We start from the raw sequence: 15,379 nt of genomic DNA, 5'->3' as shown, positions 1-15,379 counted from the left end.
AAAGAAAGAAAATTCTTCAAATAAATAAATGGGCTATTTTGTCATTTTAAAATATCATCAAGAATTTTTGATGTTTAATATCATACAAATATTTATTTCATACTTTGGAATATGAAAAACAGAAAATTCAAGACTAGGACGAAATGTTTATTCTATGAGTGAGTGCGCTAAATATGTCATCAGCAGAGTTTATCAGTTTACAATTAAGAGGGTTTAAGCACCATCAAAGAAGAACTTTTACAAAATCATACAATAAGGCTAAGAGTCTAGTCTCAGTAGATTTATCTGAGGGCAAAAACAGGGACTAACTCACTTTTTCCAACTATGGGAAAATTAGGGGAAAAAAAAGCGATTACGCTCTATGATAAATGAGCCATTCGTAGCTGGGAAATCAGAGCATCTCCCTGTTTCATGCATTCAATTTGTGCAGTTGCTATTTTTTGCTGCAAGCTGTTTCTTTCATCTTACAAATACAAGACAATTAAAATTGTACTATTGAGGATATATCAGGGATTTAATCTTGAAAGTAGTAAATGACAGTGATGTATTACTCTAGTACTGTGACATAAAATCAGAAAGAGACGGAGCTTGAAGAAAAATAATACTGTTATCATTTAAAACTAAGTTTATTTGGAGGAGGGAGACTCATTTTGAATGACTTACCAATTTAAGTGCATTGAAGCCAGCGTACACCTCCCAGGCGATCTCACCTGAGTTGTCAGGATAAACCCATACCCAGGTTATTGTCAAGGACCCATGCTCCAAGAAACCAAGGTGAGAACCAAGAAGTGGGACCATTTTGTTATATCCTGCATTTATTTAAGCAAACCGAATGTGTAGAGATAGGAAATTAAAGCATTATAATGTTTTACAAATACAGAAAGAAAGACACAGAATAATAATACCCTGGAGAGAGTGCATCTGAGAACACGCTTCCATCACAGGGAACAACTTTCAGTGACCACATGGAAGCCACGGCCGACGCATTCATCTGTCGTTCTTGTTCTGACATCATTCAAGTCTTTTTCATAGATAAATCAGTAATCTGCTTTTATACGACGGATAGTGCTAGTGGTTACGGTAGCCTTGAAGGGTTTGTGAATAACTGTACTATACATACATGAGGCTAGGCTTAACGTGTTATTTCAATGCTGCTGTCCATCGCGGGAGGGAAAGAATGTCTCATTACACAATTACTGTGACATCCACTAAAATGTGAACTAGTTGCATAGGTTAGTCCTTTGGGCAGCACAATGTTGCTCTAGTCCACCAAGGCTTAAAGATTCACAGTGTAGAGGAAAAAAACATGAATTAAAGCATTTCTACTAAAATATATTTTAATAGCTGGTGTTAACAATTTGCATAACAAAAGCCAAATTATATTTATAACATTGCATCGGTCTGTAAGCCCCTTCATTTTAAAACCATGATGTGTTTCTTAACGCTCTCATAGGTAGAACAATCCTGCAAATGAATCATCAATCACAAGTCTACATATTTTGAAGCAAAGAGAGGCCAGTCTTCACAATGATCCCATTTTGCATTTTTACCGCAGGTCCAAGACCAACAGTTCCACACCCCTGGCCTGTGATACACGCAGTGCTGCTTCTAAGTGCTCAGCCGTTCGTCATATGGACACAGAAGAATGGGACCATGATGCAGTTCTCTCTTTTCCTTTCAAGAAAATCATCCTTAACAGCAGCTGCATCACAGAGAAGTATATACTATGCAAACTGGATACCACGTATCAAACACAAAAGCACATGGAATTCCTGTGACTATACTGAAGTAACCCAGACAACTGGGGAGGAGACGGTGCCCTAGGGATCCTTCCAGGCTTGTGGATTCCACAGAAGCATCACACAATTGCCTTTGTGGTTTTCATCACTACTAATTGACAGTTGCCTGGAAAGAACCCTAATGGGCACGGAATACTTCGGAAAGAGACGTTCCTGTTAGCATTCTTCACTTGGTTTACAGAGCTTCTTATTAACTAAAGCTTTCTCACCTCCATGCCACCCAAACAACCCACGCTAGCCATTTTCAGATGATCAGAAGCAAAGAGCTAAGGTATAATGGATTTTTGAAGTGAACTTCATCTTGGGTCACGAATTCAGCCTTATAACATAATTCTTCTATCATATAATAGGTGTTTTAAATCTCAGACCTAAGGTTAATGTTTATGTAGCTCAACAATATATAAATCCACAGAGAGCCTTTCAGAAATAAATGGAAGAAGTCAGTATTTTCTAAAGTTCCAAAGCTTTAGAGGTAAAATATAATCAGCTATCACCTTTCATATCTGTCAGGAATATCTCATCTGTCCCCACCATAAAAATACTGATCACATAATAAAATAGTACTACAGAGTAGGCAGATGCTTGCGTGCTTGGTTTTCTTCCCAAGACCATATTGGATAAACAAGGGTGATCAAAAAGGCACCTATATTTTTTATATCTCTATATTATAATTTTGGTATAAACTATATCCACTTTATATAGGGGAAGTTACTAAAGGATCTCACATTTTCTTTATCTTTTCATTAAAAACCTTCCACTGGAGATGGGCAAATCTGAAAAAGAGATGCGGCCTCTTGCGCTTCCACTGTCTGCCTTAGAAAAGTCTGCTTTTCCCAGATCCCAGAGTGTTGTCTAGCTCCACACGGAGAGGCCAGCGAAAGCAAGACTGGCAAAACTGGCAGTCCTCGGACCATGAGCCTAGTGGCAAGAGAGGGGCTGCTCTAGTCGCATCCGTGTTCCAACAAGGGGCTCCTGGGAATTGTGCTTGCAAATTCCTGTGTGGTCTCAGGGTGGGGTCGGGGTGGGGGAGGCCTGAGAAGATCCAGGGACAGCGCAGAGACCTGACAACCAGACAAATATTTCAACATGGGCTACGCTGCGGATGTGTCAACAAGAACAAGAAGACATGAAGAGTTCATCTTGCCACAGGTTAGAAATAGAAAGCTTTCTTGGAGAACGAGAATAAGTAAAAAGTTTACTACAAAACCTTACACCAAGAGCAATATATTCTGTTGCTATGCTCTTCTCAAGAGAGAGATGATCCATGTACAGTTGTTTTCGGAAGCTTTCAGAAGCATATCAAGCTGCCTTTGTGCTTGTGTCAGGCTTGAGGACACATCACATTCGGAAAATCAGGTGCCTGCGCCCTGTGCTTGGGCGTTACCTTGATTTTTGAAAGATTTGTTGTTTTAAACCCTTCTTGAGTTGTCAGTGTCACGGATGTTGCCAAATCGGAGGTGAGAGGAGGTGTGTGGAAAGGGGGAAAGCTGTTCAAGAATGTAGTTTTGAAAATGATGCTGCAAAAATAGCACTTTGGTTTTCTACATATATCGTTTCCCATATTTCTACTGAGATGCTTAATATCCTGACAGGCTTTAGTGACAGTGACAATACTACTGAATTACAGCATCAGGAACATGTGACAATGTGTTCTCGCTCAGTCTTTATTGTAAGATAACTGCCTTCGAGGTAAATTCTGATCAGATCTTAATTCCTGAAGGCTGGAAGCAGAAACATCTTGCTATGCCAACATTATGTGAGGTTTCAAATTTTAGGAGAACTATTCTCCAAATAAGTATTGACTTGTACATTCAGTGAATCTGATGTTTAAATGAGAAAAACAATGAAACGTCAAGCTGTTATCTCATGGTTCCCTCCCCAATTAGAATCCTCATTTTAAGTCAGTTTCCTTTAAGCTTCCTGTAAATGTGCTATTTATCAAAAAATGTACCGGTCCTACCTTTAGTCTGCAAATTAATCAACTACTCTTTTATATAATCACAAAGAAAATGTGGTCTATCTGGGTGAATCGTAAATATTTATTTAATGGTATAATAAAATGAATAAGCAAGCTTATTGCCCTCAATTTTAACGCACAGAAATTTCTGCAAGAACATTGCAAGTTCTGCTTGTCTTTGTAGATTTGTGTATAAGACACCAAAACAGACGTGGAGTTTAATCAACTGAATCACAACTAGTCATTTCAATGATAGAAAATCAGCCAAGCTGGTTATGTGGTAATCGTAAAAGCCCCTCAAAAATATCTCTAGTTATGTGCCTGGATTTTTCTCCTTTCAATTTTATGTCCATGTCATGTAGATGCAGCGTGAGTATAATAAAACTTTTTAACTACTCTTTTAGCCTGATAAAAATGAGATTACAGATTTTCCAAAGTATGTGTTTACTTTTCAAAGGCGTAAATGAATTAACGTTTGTTTGCCTTTGGCCTAATAAACATTTCATTCAAAGATATTTTATGAGATATTTTGTTCATTTCTTTGACTATATCCTATAAGGCAGATATCCCCAAGACCCATACAGTTGATTGCATTTTTGTAACTTTGCTTTTTCAGTTTCATCACCACTCTAGAGTCAGGCCTTACATGAACGCTACCCTGTTGCAAGTCCCCCAAAGTGGCACAATCAGAAAAACACAGAGTTGCTGATGGGCGTTAATCTCTCCAGTGATCTGTGGACTCCAGGTAAAACTTCATGACATGATGGTCATGGCTGTGAATCCAGCAAGAGCCTGCAAAGCCACTCATTCGAAAATCAAAATGTGACCATTTCTTTTCTAATGAACAGCCTGATAAGTCCTGTACCAAAAATCTCTGGTCACACTCCCCTCTCACTCCCTGAATGTGATTTAGAAAATGGAAAGGAAGTCTTTTCATTAACTGGTTTCAGTGGCGAGATTTCCATTCCAGGATCCTGAGTACGATTTTCTACAAAAAGAAACCAGATCATCTGTCTCTCGGTACGGAGCTGGTCCTTTGTGGTCTCTGATTTCCTCCAGCACACTTCCTATTCCAACTCTTTGTCACTGGCTCCTATGGAGTTTGCTTTACTTTGAAATCAGCAGCGGCATTAAGTTAAGGAAAGCTGTTCAATAAACATCTAAATCACTTATTTGCTAAAGTATACATCTATTTCCTAAGGTGTAAATCCTTCAAAACGAGAGTGCAATGCAGCAGGAGAATCTCAAGCAACTTTTCGAGTTATGTTTTTCTGATGAGCTGGCAGCTAGAGGAAAGGACTTTTCGCTATCAGCCACGCTCTTGGTTTTACTAACAGGAATGGGCAGTGCAGCCGCCTATATTACAGAAGCTGAAACCTACGTGACATGCAACAGGGTCACGGCTACTAGTATTAGGGAAATAATATAGATGACCTTAAAATTTGCCCTTTTGCAGAGTAGCTGTGAAGTTATTTGGTCCTGACATTCTATGGAGCCAAGCATATACTTGGGTCCACAGAATGTAAATGGAGAGTAGGATACGCCTCGGTACAAATGAGAAATAAATAGACCCAAGTCGGCCCAGGGAACAAGGAAATTTCTTTGTTTGGTAGAAGTTTCCAGATCCCTAAGGCCACCAGTCAATATAATTTTAACCAAACTGTCATTCTGCCACTGCTTACATTTATTATATTTAGGCAAGTTTCCCTTAAACTGGAAAATTGCCTCCTGACTCAAAAGCTAAATGGTTTTTTAAATTATTGGCTTTGTTACTGAATTAAGAGAATTGGCTTCTGGTGATTCTAAAGTGACAGCTAAGAAGTTTCCTATACTTGTGACATTTAAGGGACAATCAACATCTCTATTAAAGTCTAGAAAAATACATTTTCCCAGAAGGGTTCAATAGCCAATCAAAGGAAACCATGAACACAATTAGCAGCACCAGGTCTCCAGACCTAATTATTTTGTTTATACAAATTACCAAAAATGCTGCTGTTTTCAGCCTAGAAGTCATTCCTTCTTCCTGGTACCTGTGTGTCTAATTGTCAAAGGAAAGAGAGATTATTGTAAAATAACTGCCAAGTGTGTCTTAAAAGTATCTTCTATCTTTTAAAAAGATTAGGCTTAGTATAGATGAGAACAAAGCTCGGAGGGCAAGGAGAAATGATTAATTAACAAACTCAATGTAATTCGCTGGCAGCATCCCGGTTTTCCCAGTTCTCTGCACCGTGCCGTACATCCAGCCGTCGTCGATGGGCTGCACGTTGACGATGTAGTCGCCGTCCCTGAAGGAGACTTCATCTTCGTCCTGGGCACTGTAGTCGTACATGGCTCGGTAGGTCCTCTGAGAAAGGAAAGATGGAGTCACACGAAGGACAGGAACACAGTCACGGCCCCAAGTGCCAAGTACAACAGACCAACCCACACGTGAAGGAACCATCAGGAATCTGGCCGAGCACATCCATTTCTGAAGTTCTGCAAACCCAGGTTTGCTGCCTGTTCTAACGGTGTTCGTCTCAAGGTTACTGGTCCAGCTACAGGTGGACTATCAGGGGCCAGCACGAGGATGGAGCAAGCCACTAAATGCAACAGCTGGCCCGTCAAAAGGTTAGCGCTGATGCTGTAAAGCCACTCCTCCAGCTTGAGATAAGCCCAGAGACCTTTGATTGTGTAGATTCTCTGCTAGTCCACATTCTTCAGAGAACAAACCCCACCATCCCATCATCTTGGCAGACAAGTCCAAGTCAGTGCCGAATCACTGCCACTGGCCCCCTGCCAGAGGTAATGAGCTTTACAAAGAATGGTTTTTGTTTTTGTTTTTTTCTCTTAAAATATTTAAACCAAAGAAAAGGAAAAAATCTATCATACACTCGACAGGTTTTTGTATCACAGTGATAGATATTTAGCATATACATGTCTTGAATATTGACATATAATTAAATCCTTGGCATAGTGAGGAAATTTTAAATTGAGTTTTACTATATTTGTTTACATTTGAGACCAAGAGTTTAGCTAATAATAACATCAGACAACCTCAAAAATCAAGTGCATTCACAGACTGAGGAAACTGGCTGAGATGCGAAGAACTTTAGAGTAGTTAAAGATACCTTACTACCAGTTTAAAAAAATAAGTAGATTAGGAGTTCCCGTCGTGCCTCAGTGGAAACAAATCTGACTAGGAACCATGAGGTTGCAGGTTTGATCCCTGGCCTCGATCAGTGGGTTAAGGAACTGGCGTTGCCATGAGCTGTGGTGTAGGTCACAGGCACGGCTTGAATCTGGCAGTACTGAGGCTGTAGCATAGGCTAGCGGCTCTAGCTCTGGCTAGAGCCCTAGCCCGGGAACTGGGAACCTCCATATGCGGTCCTTGCGGCTCTAAAAAGACAAAAAAAAAAAAAAAAAAAAAAGTAGATCACAAAGATATAATCTACAGCACATGAAAATAGTCAATAATATTATAGTAATAACTGTGTATGGTGCATAATCAATAAAAAATACCAAATTATTGTTGTACACCTGAAATTAACACAATATTGTAAGTCAACTATACTTATACAAAGAAACATTAAAAAAAAAGATACAGAGTTCCTGTTGTGGTTCAGTGGGATACTGACTAGTATCCATGAGGATGCCGGTTCAAACCCTGGCCTTCCTCCCTCATTGGGTTAAGGACCTGGTGTTGCCACAAGCTTCAGCATCCATCACAGATGTGGCTCGGATCTGGCTGCTGGGGCTGTGGCGTAGGCCTGTAGCTCAGCTCCAATTGGACCCCTAGCCTGGGAACTTCCATATACCACAGGTGAAGCCCCCAAAAGCCAAAAAAATATACATATACATATTTTTTAATTAGGAGAAAAAAGATATTTTACAAGCTGCTTCTCAGGGCCACCTACTTCTAAGAACACAGGCCAAAAAAGGCCAAGGGACTGTCTCAGGAGCTTGGAGAAGCAATTTCAGAATAAGACGCCGTATTTGACGAAATGACCTGAAACACTGCTCCCAGCTTTACACTGGATGAAAAAACCAGCACTCCAAGATTTCCAGGAGGAGGACCGGAGACACACGTTGGTTGTGTCATTTATATCTGGGTAGCCATTTTGATTAACCAGGTAAGATGACCAAATATTTGTGCTTTTTTTTTTTAACCTGAATGAAGACTGTAACTGACTATTTCCAAACATGAGGTAACAATCAGGGTAGGGTACTGGCAGATTCTTAGTGTTTTTTATTGTTTACATGTTTTCACATCGTGTCTCCCCTTCTCAGTGGTTTACCTCTATATGTCTTCTAGTTCCTCAGAAAAGGCTGCTCCGAATGGCAACACATCCTCATTTATCCTTTTATATAAAAATGTGCCATATTTCATTCAACTGCATTCCGTGTATATATTCTGGAGATAAAAGGGGAAGACCAGGGAAGACGGAACACCTCAAATGGACACTTACTAGATTTGGTGAATGCTGCATTGACCTCACAGATGACAGGCTGGTCTGGTGCATGTACCCATAACCTTGAGAATGGCTTTGCTGGTAGGCTCCAGGAAGAACAGGTGCTGGACATTAAACAGACACACAGACAAAGAATCCTCAAACCGAGTCTCAAAATGCCCCGCCCGCCCGAGCCCTCAAGTGACACCACGCTCTGCTAGGCTCTGAAACAAAATGCCATTTTCAGTGTCATGTGAAACTGGAGTAGTGGCATTATAAGTTATCGCTAGAGTAGTGCAAATTTCAGTAACTAAGGACATATATAGGTAATCAGTTTAACATGCAGTTAAATATATATTAGAAATATCTGTATTACTCTATTGCAGACGCTATGTTAAAATAACACAAATAGCAAACAAAACTTTCCCAGAATCCCTTAACAAAATTATGTTTTTACTTAGCCATGTGATCCTTACAGGCATTTTCCAAAATAAAAAGAAGAAATTTAAAGGAATTTACAACAAGGATCTACTGTATTGCACAAGGAACTATACTCAGCTATACTCAATATTTTGTAATAACCTATAAGGGAAAAGAATCTGAAAAAGAATACACATATGTAAGAATATATATACACATATATATGTATACATATATATATATATTGAATCACTGTGCATTGTAAATCAACTGTAATTCAATTTCTAAAAAAGAGAAAAGAAAAAACAAACTTAAAGGAATTTAATTGGATTGTCAAACCATGACAGGGTACAAGTGTTTTCACAGAATACTTGATGATGGAGGTTTTCAATATTTCGCTGAATGTTACCTTTACAAAGATGATAAATATTTGTTAAGCAGTTAATACTAAGTCTGTATCCTTAAAAGAAAACTTTATCTAGAATATATGAACTATCTATTTTATTTTGGCTCTAAGTTAGCTGAATAATGTTACAAAGGCCTGAGGAGCCAAACCACAAGAATTTCATAAACATTATCCTTTTACACACAAGATAGTATACATTTAGTTTGTGCTGTTCTCACCACTAATTATGATATTCAAAAATTTCTGTTTTGAAGAAAATTGAATTCTAAAGCAATAAACACAGCAGCTGGATAAAACCCCACAGAATCAGTAGAGTGTGTGTTTCTTTGTAAGTATGTTTAAGTACTTGTAACCAGAATCATGGGCTATAAATGAAAGTATTTTAGTAGCTATGCCCTTCCTTGTGGTTCGAATAATTACACGATATACTAGTAAAACTTGTATGATACATGTGCTATAAAAATCCACAATAGGGAGTTCTCTCATGGCTCAGTGAGTTAAGGATCTGGTGTTGACATTGCTGTGGCTCTGGTTATAGCCGTGGTACGGATTTCATCTCTGATATGGGAACTTTCGCATGCCACAGGCGCAGCCAAAACCAAAAAATCTATATTAGGTTGCCATCTTTGTTCAGTCAGGTTGAGTATATAAAGTAATTACCATGGGTTGATTTATTCAGGACAGTTACTAGAATAAAAGAATAAAGCAGATGTAATTCTTGGGTATTATTAATAATTAATATTTTATAAGTGACACACTCATTCTAATGATATATGAGAACATCAAACCTCAAAGTTTAATCAATCATCAGAAAATTACAAATCATTAATATGTTCTCCAGATAATAATGATATTAGGTTAAGTGGGGGGTTTTTAATAGTTCTTGAATTAATTCATATTACAATGTTGTTACAATTTTGTTTAATATCTTTATAGAGAAAGATCTTTACTTGGATTGTAGTATATTATAAAGTTATTACACATCAAATACTTCAGAAACAGCACTCCTTAATGCATCAACTCAATTTAAATATTTAACGTCAGTAGATCTCAACGATGTTATCAAAATTCACTCATGAAGACAAAATACTGAAAGTCCCCTATCTAGACCCACTTAATTAGCTGAGCAAAAGAGCTTTTTCTTGTATTGGAAGAGGGAAGCACTGACCATTCACTTATTCACTCCCTTGACTATCAAATATTTAAGAGAATTCATGTGTGTACAGAGCTTACGACCTTTCCTATCACTTGGCAAGCTTGCAAAGATTTAACAATTATCACTGTCCACTACATTCGAAGCAACAGGCATAAGATGAGGCAAACCAGCTGCCCTCCTATAACAGTAATTTCCCCGAACATAGGTCCTTTGTCCAATTAAGGAAATGGCTCAGGATACTTAGGGAATTTCCCTAAATACATTTTTACTTGTCAATGACTCCAACTACATCCACAGGCCATCAGCCCTCAACTCATTTTTATTCACTTAAACAAGACATTTCTTCATTATTATTTTGATCTCTTTGTAAATACTTAAAATTAACTAAGTAACCCTTTAAGTTAATTAAAATAAAAATGATATGTTTAATTCCTTGTTACACTATTTAAGTATGACCTTTAAATTTTGATGTACAATGGAATACTACTCAGCCATAAAAAAGAATGAAATATTGTCATTCTTTTTTGCAGCAACATGGGTGGTCCCAGAGATTATCACCCTAAGTGAAGTAAGTCAGAAAGAGAAAGACAAATACCATATGATATCACTTAAATGTCGAATCTAAAATATGACAAAAATGAACTTTTATGAAACAAAAACAGATTCATCACCAACACAGAGAACAGACTGTGGTTGCCAAGGGATGGGGGTGTGGGAGAGGGATGGAGTGGGAGTTTGGGGTTGCAGATGCAAGCTATTATACTTAGAGTGGATAAATAACAAGGTCCTGCTATATAGCACAGGTAACTACATTCAATATTCTATGATAAGCCATAATGGAAAAGAATATTTTAAAAAAAGAATGTATAACAGAATCACTTTGCTGCACAGCAGAAATTAACACAACATTGTAAGTCAACTATATTTCAATAAAAAATAAAAAATAAATTGATGCACAGAGTCAAGCAAGCCATCTTAAAATATTTTGGAAAAAAAACAATCAGGAAAGGACAACAATGAAAAAATTTTTGAATATGCTCTCTCATAGGCCATAAAACGTTTATGTTTACATAGATTGTACATCATAATCTCAGTTTAGTAACCACCATTGCCGACAACTCAAGAATGTTTGATTTTGGCTTTTAAAAATGAAGCAAATTAATGTCTATTCAGTTGTTTGAATCTGACCTTTAAAGGGAATCCATAGCTACTATCAAATACGGAAGGAAAAGAAAGTAATATATTTGTCCTAAACATGTTGGGGTTGGAGAGAGCAGGAGACTTTAGAGTGAAAAACCTTGGAGTAAATACAATCTATCTTGTCCCCATGGTTTCTTCTCATGCCTTTTTTGATTATTTCCATCTGCCTTTCTGGCTACATTATTTAATGCAAGTCCCTTTGGGGTTATTAAACTTATCTACCTTTTACCTGGTACAACAGAAGATTTTTTAGGAAACTCCTATTAGGCCTATGAAAAAATATAACTGAGAGCCTCGAGGAACCAACTTACTGAAAGCAAATGCCTCTTTTAAAAAGAGGCACAAACATTGCTTTTTTATTGTTCTGCTACATGATTTTTATGAAACACAGGTGAATAAGCAAAAGGAAATTTCATGATTTTTATGAAACACAGGTGAACAAGCAAAAGGAAATTTCAAATGGTTTTGGAAATCGAGTTTATTAAAAATCTGGGGAAGAGAGGATTATTCCATGTGAGTGAGAGATGCCCACAAATATACAGAATTGAAAGGGTTTTGCAAAAGCAAAATGTTAGGCTCATTTTGCAATAAACAAGGACTTCTTATGAAAGAAAAAAACACAGTGCCTTCCTTATTAAACTAGTGGTCAGACCCCCATGAGCAATGGTATAGATGATGGTAATGGTATGATGGTTTTCCAACCCAAGAGTCTGGATGTTGGGCAACCTCTATTTTGATAGTACAAAAGCCACAGAACAATAGCCTTAATTATACTGAGGCAACAACAAAACACGAAAGTGTGACTCAACTTTCATTTCACATTGGTAAGATTTATTGACCAGAGATCTGGAAGCTGACTAAAGCTCTGTGGATTTCAGATGCTATCTGAAATGTCCTACAGTAGTTACAGAACCAAAATCTTTCTTCTAGTGCATAATGAATTCTTCAAACAAATAGCCAGTGCTAATACTTTCTATTTAAGGTTTATTTTGATGATGGAAGGAGGTGATGAAATCAAGATAAAGGAGTAGACAGGTGCAAACGGAGGAAGAAAAAATTTTAGGAGCCTTCACAAATAAAAACACACAGACACAAAGACGAGAGTAACTGAACCGAATAAATTCACCCAAATTAAAAGCAGAAAAGCATGCCCCAAAATGTCCGCTCTGGGGGACGTACCCAGAGTAGGTGGGAGAAGAGAAGGCATACATATTATGTAAGTGTCCTCTGTGTGCCGGGTGCTTTATTTCTATTATTTGCATGTGTTCTCTTCAATTAAGAGAATAACTCTCTAATACACGTATCATTCCCACTTTATAGAATAAAAATGCAGAGGCTGGGAGATTAAGCAGGAAAGCAGCAGAACCATCACCTCCACATAGTGACACCACAATTAAAGTCTCAAGCCATTAAAGATGGTGAGGAAGTTTCAAGAGCCTCCCAGCAACCACAGCGTAAGAGAAGACGGCCGAGCTCCAAATGCAAAACATAAAAATAAAAAATGGTGCTTCACTGATGTCTCAGCCCATTTGGGTTGGTACTGAAAGACACCACAGAAGGGTGGCTTAAACCACAAACATTTATTTCTCGTAGTTCTGGAGACGGGGAAGCCCAAGAACAAGGCATCAGCGGACTCGGTACCTGGTGAAGATCTGCTTCCTGATTCATAGATGGCCATGTTTTGCTGAGTCCTCACATGGCAGAAGGGGGTGAGGGAGCTCCCTGGGGTCCCTTTTATAAAGGTACTAAGTCCCATTCATGAGGACTCCACCCTTGCGACCGAATCACCTCCCCAAGGCCACATCTAATACCATCATATTGGGGGTTAGGATTTCAACACAGCACCTGGAGTTGGGGGGAAACAGGCATTTAGCAATTGGCTAACTACAGACATAACATGAACAGAAAAAATAATCTGGGGGTTTTCTCATAGGCTTATATTTTTAAAAATCGAGAAGAAGGAGAAAAATCAGCCTTCAGGAATTTCCTAATAAAGAATACAGAGGATAATGAAACCATCATAATTTCTAACAGTTGACTAATTTTATCAGCTAATGCACATCAAAGAATTTAATGAGGTTCCCCCCAACCCCAGGACAAAAAAAAAAATGAAAATCTCTATTTAGACAATCACAGGGGACTTGCTGAATGAGGACAAGACTATAAAAGAGAAAGTATGAAGATGCTACTAGTTTTGAAGTAAACATTAAATAATGAGCTAGCTCCTAATTAGATCTCATCTAGGTCATGAGTGAAGTAGTTGAGCTAACTGATAATAAAATAGGCTCATAATGTGGATCTTTCTTGTACAAATAGCTTTTGCACGTGCCACCACGAGTTCTATGCCAGAGCTTCAAATTCTCGTGGCCTCTGCTGCTCTCCACGAGCCACAGTGGGTACTGAATCCACAAAAGTTATGCCTAATCCAGCAACAAGAGCTACTTTTTAATCCAAGAGAATCCCTAGCACTACAGGAAATTCTTTTTCTCCCCTGCAGTAAACAGAAACAAGCCAGACTGCCGCTAGGTTTTAGTTGTAGGTTTTTAATGATAAGCTGTGAACAGACAACTGCCTAAGAAACAGCCCTGCTACATAATAAACTAGGAATCGACAGACTTTAACATAAAAGTGAAACGATCTACCATTGAGTTAAAACCACCAGATTTTTCTTTTTCCCTTTGGCAGCATCCCCTGGCGTGTGGAAGTTCCCAAACCAAGACTGAATCCACGGCACAGCAGTGACCCAAGCCACTGCAGGGATCCTTAACCACGGATCTTTAACCCACTGTGCTACAAGAGAATTCCCCAAACCAACAAGTTCTAAAGACACGCACAATCATTACTGTGACACAAAATATTGCTCAAACTTTGGAAATCATATGTAAAAATAAAAGCAATCATTACTATTTCATACACTAAATTTTCAGCTCCGGCACAGGTCATAAACGGTGAGAAGGAAAGGAGGAAAGAAGTCCCCACTAATTAAATGTGAATCTCTGGGGTGGGGATGGGAGGGACCATGCACTGGGTTTTACTTTTTAGATTCCAAGTGATTATGGAGTTCCTGTCGTGGCTCAGCAGAAACGAATCTGCCTAGTATCCACGAGAATGCAGGCTCAATCCCTGGCCTCGCTCTGTGGGTTTAAGGATCAGGCATTGCCATGAGTTGTGTGGTGTAGGCTGCAGCCATGGCCCAGATCCCGCATTGCTGTGGCTGTGATGTAGGCCGGCAGCTCTAGCTCCTGTTAGACCCCTAGCCTGGGAGTCTCCATATAGCCATGGATGTGGCCCTATAAAGATATCAATCAATCAATCAATCTTCCAAGTGATTCAAATGGGCAGCCACGAAGAAGAACAACTAAGCCACTACTGGCTTCCTTCTCCACCTGACACAAATCTAAGGGCTTGTGTGACCCTATTTATGCTACTCCCAAGTTCCTTCTCTCTGCCTGCAATGGACTAGATGTTTGCATCCCTGTAAATTCACATGTTGAAATCCTAACGCCCAATGTGACGGTATCCGGAGGTGGGGCTTTTAGGTCATAAGGGTGGAACCCGCATGAATGGGGTAAGTGTCCTTATGAGAAGAGACCAGAAAGCTGGCTCGCTCTCCTTCCATCATGTGAGGACACAAGGAAAAGATGGCAGCCTGCAACCGTGAAAAGGGCCCTTACCAGAACTGACCATGCTGGCACCTGCATCTCTGGCTTCCAGACTCCAGGATCATGAGACAGAAATACCTGTTATTCGTAGTGCACCCACTCTGTGGGATTCTGTTAGAGCAGCTGGAACAGGCTAAAGCACACAACCACTCCATGACTTTTTGCTCTTTGTGGAGGTAAATGTTCAACCCAGGACTCAAGAAGCAACCGGGGATTGTGGGAAGAAAGCTGAGCCAAGAGGAAGCTCACGATGGGATAAGCAGGAGACTAACCTGCAACTCCCCCTCCGCCCTGGGGAGGCAAGCGCCATGAGGCACCACTGCTGGGAGCAGACTGATAAAGTCCCCACTGC

The 15,379-nt window shown here is 39.1% G+C and overlaps 1 protein-coding gene across 7 annotated transcripts in view; it reads right to left on the bottom strand.

The window, feature by feature from the left end:
• Positions 1-610: 610 nt before the first annotated feature.
• NEBL (nebulette) overlaps positions 611-15,379 on the bottom strand; it is a 356,282-nt gene continuing 341,513 nt past the window's right edge. For 5 of the 7 annotated variants that reach the window (XM_047755114.1, XM_047755112.1, XM_047755116.1 and 2 more), the window contains 2 exons: positions 8,202-8,308; positions 611-6,100 (listed from right to left, as the gene is read on the bottom strand). In XM_047755114.1, coding sequence (XP_047611070.1) covers positions 5,924-6,100; positions 8,202-8,308 — 284 coding nt within the window. In that variant the 3' untranslated portion in view covers positions 611-5,923. The remainder of the gene's footprint in view (positions 6,101-8,201; positions 8,309-15,379) is intronic. The other 2 variants (XM_047755118.1, XM_047755117.1) reach the window with 1 other exon arrangement.

Source organism: Phacochoerus africanus, chromosome 12 (assembly GCF_016906955.1).
Source record: "Phacochoerus africanus isolate WHEZ1 chromosome 12, ROS_Pafr_v1, whole genome shotgun sequence".
NCBI classification, from domain to species: Eukaryota; Metazoa; Chordata; class Mammalia; order Artiodactyla; family Suidae; genus Phacochoerus; species Phacochoerus africanus.
This window is presented reverse-complemented; position numbering and strand designations above follow the sequence as displayed.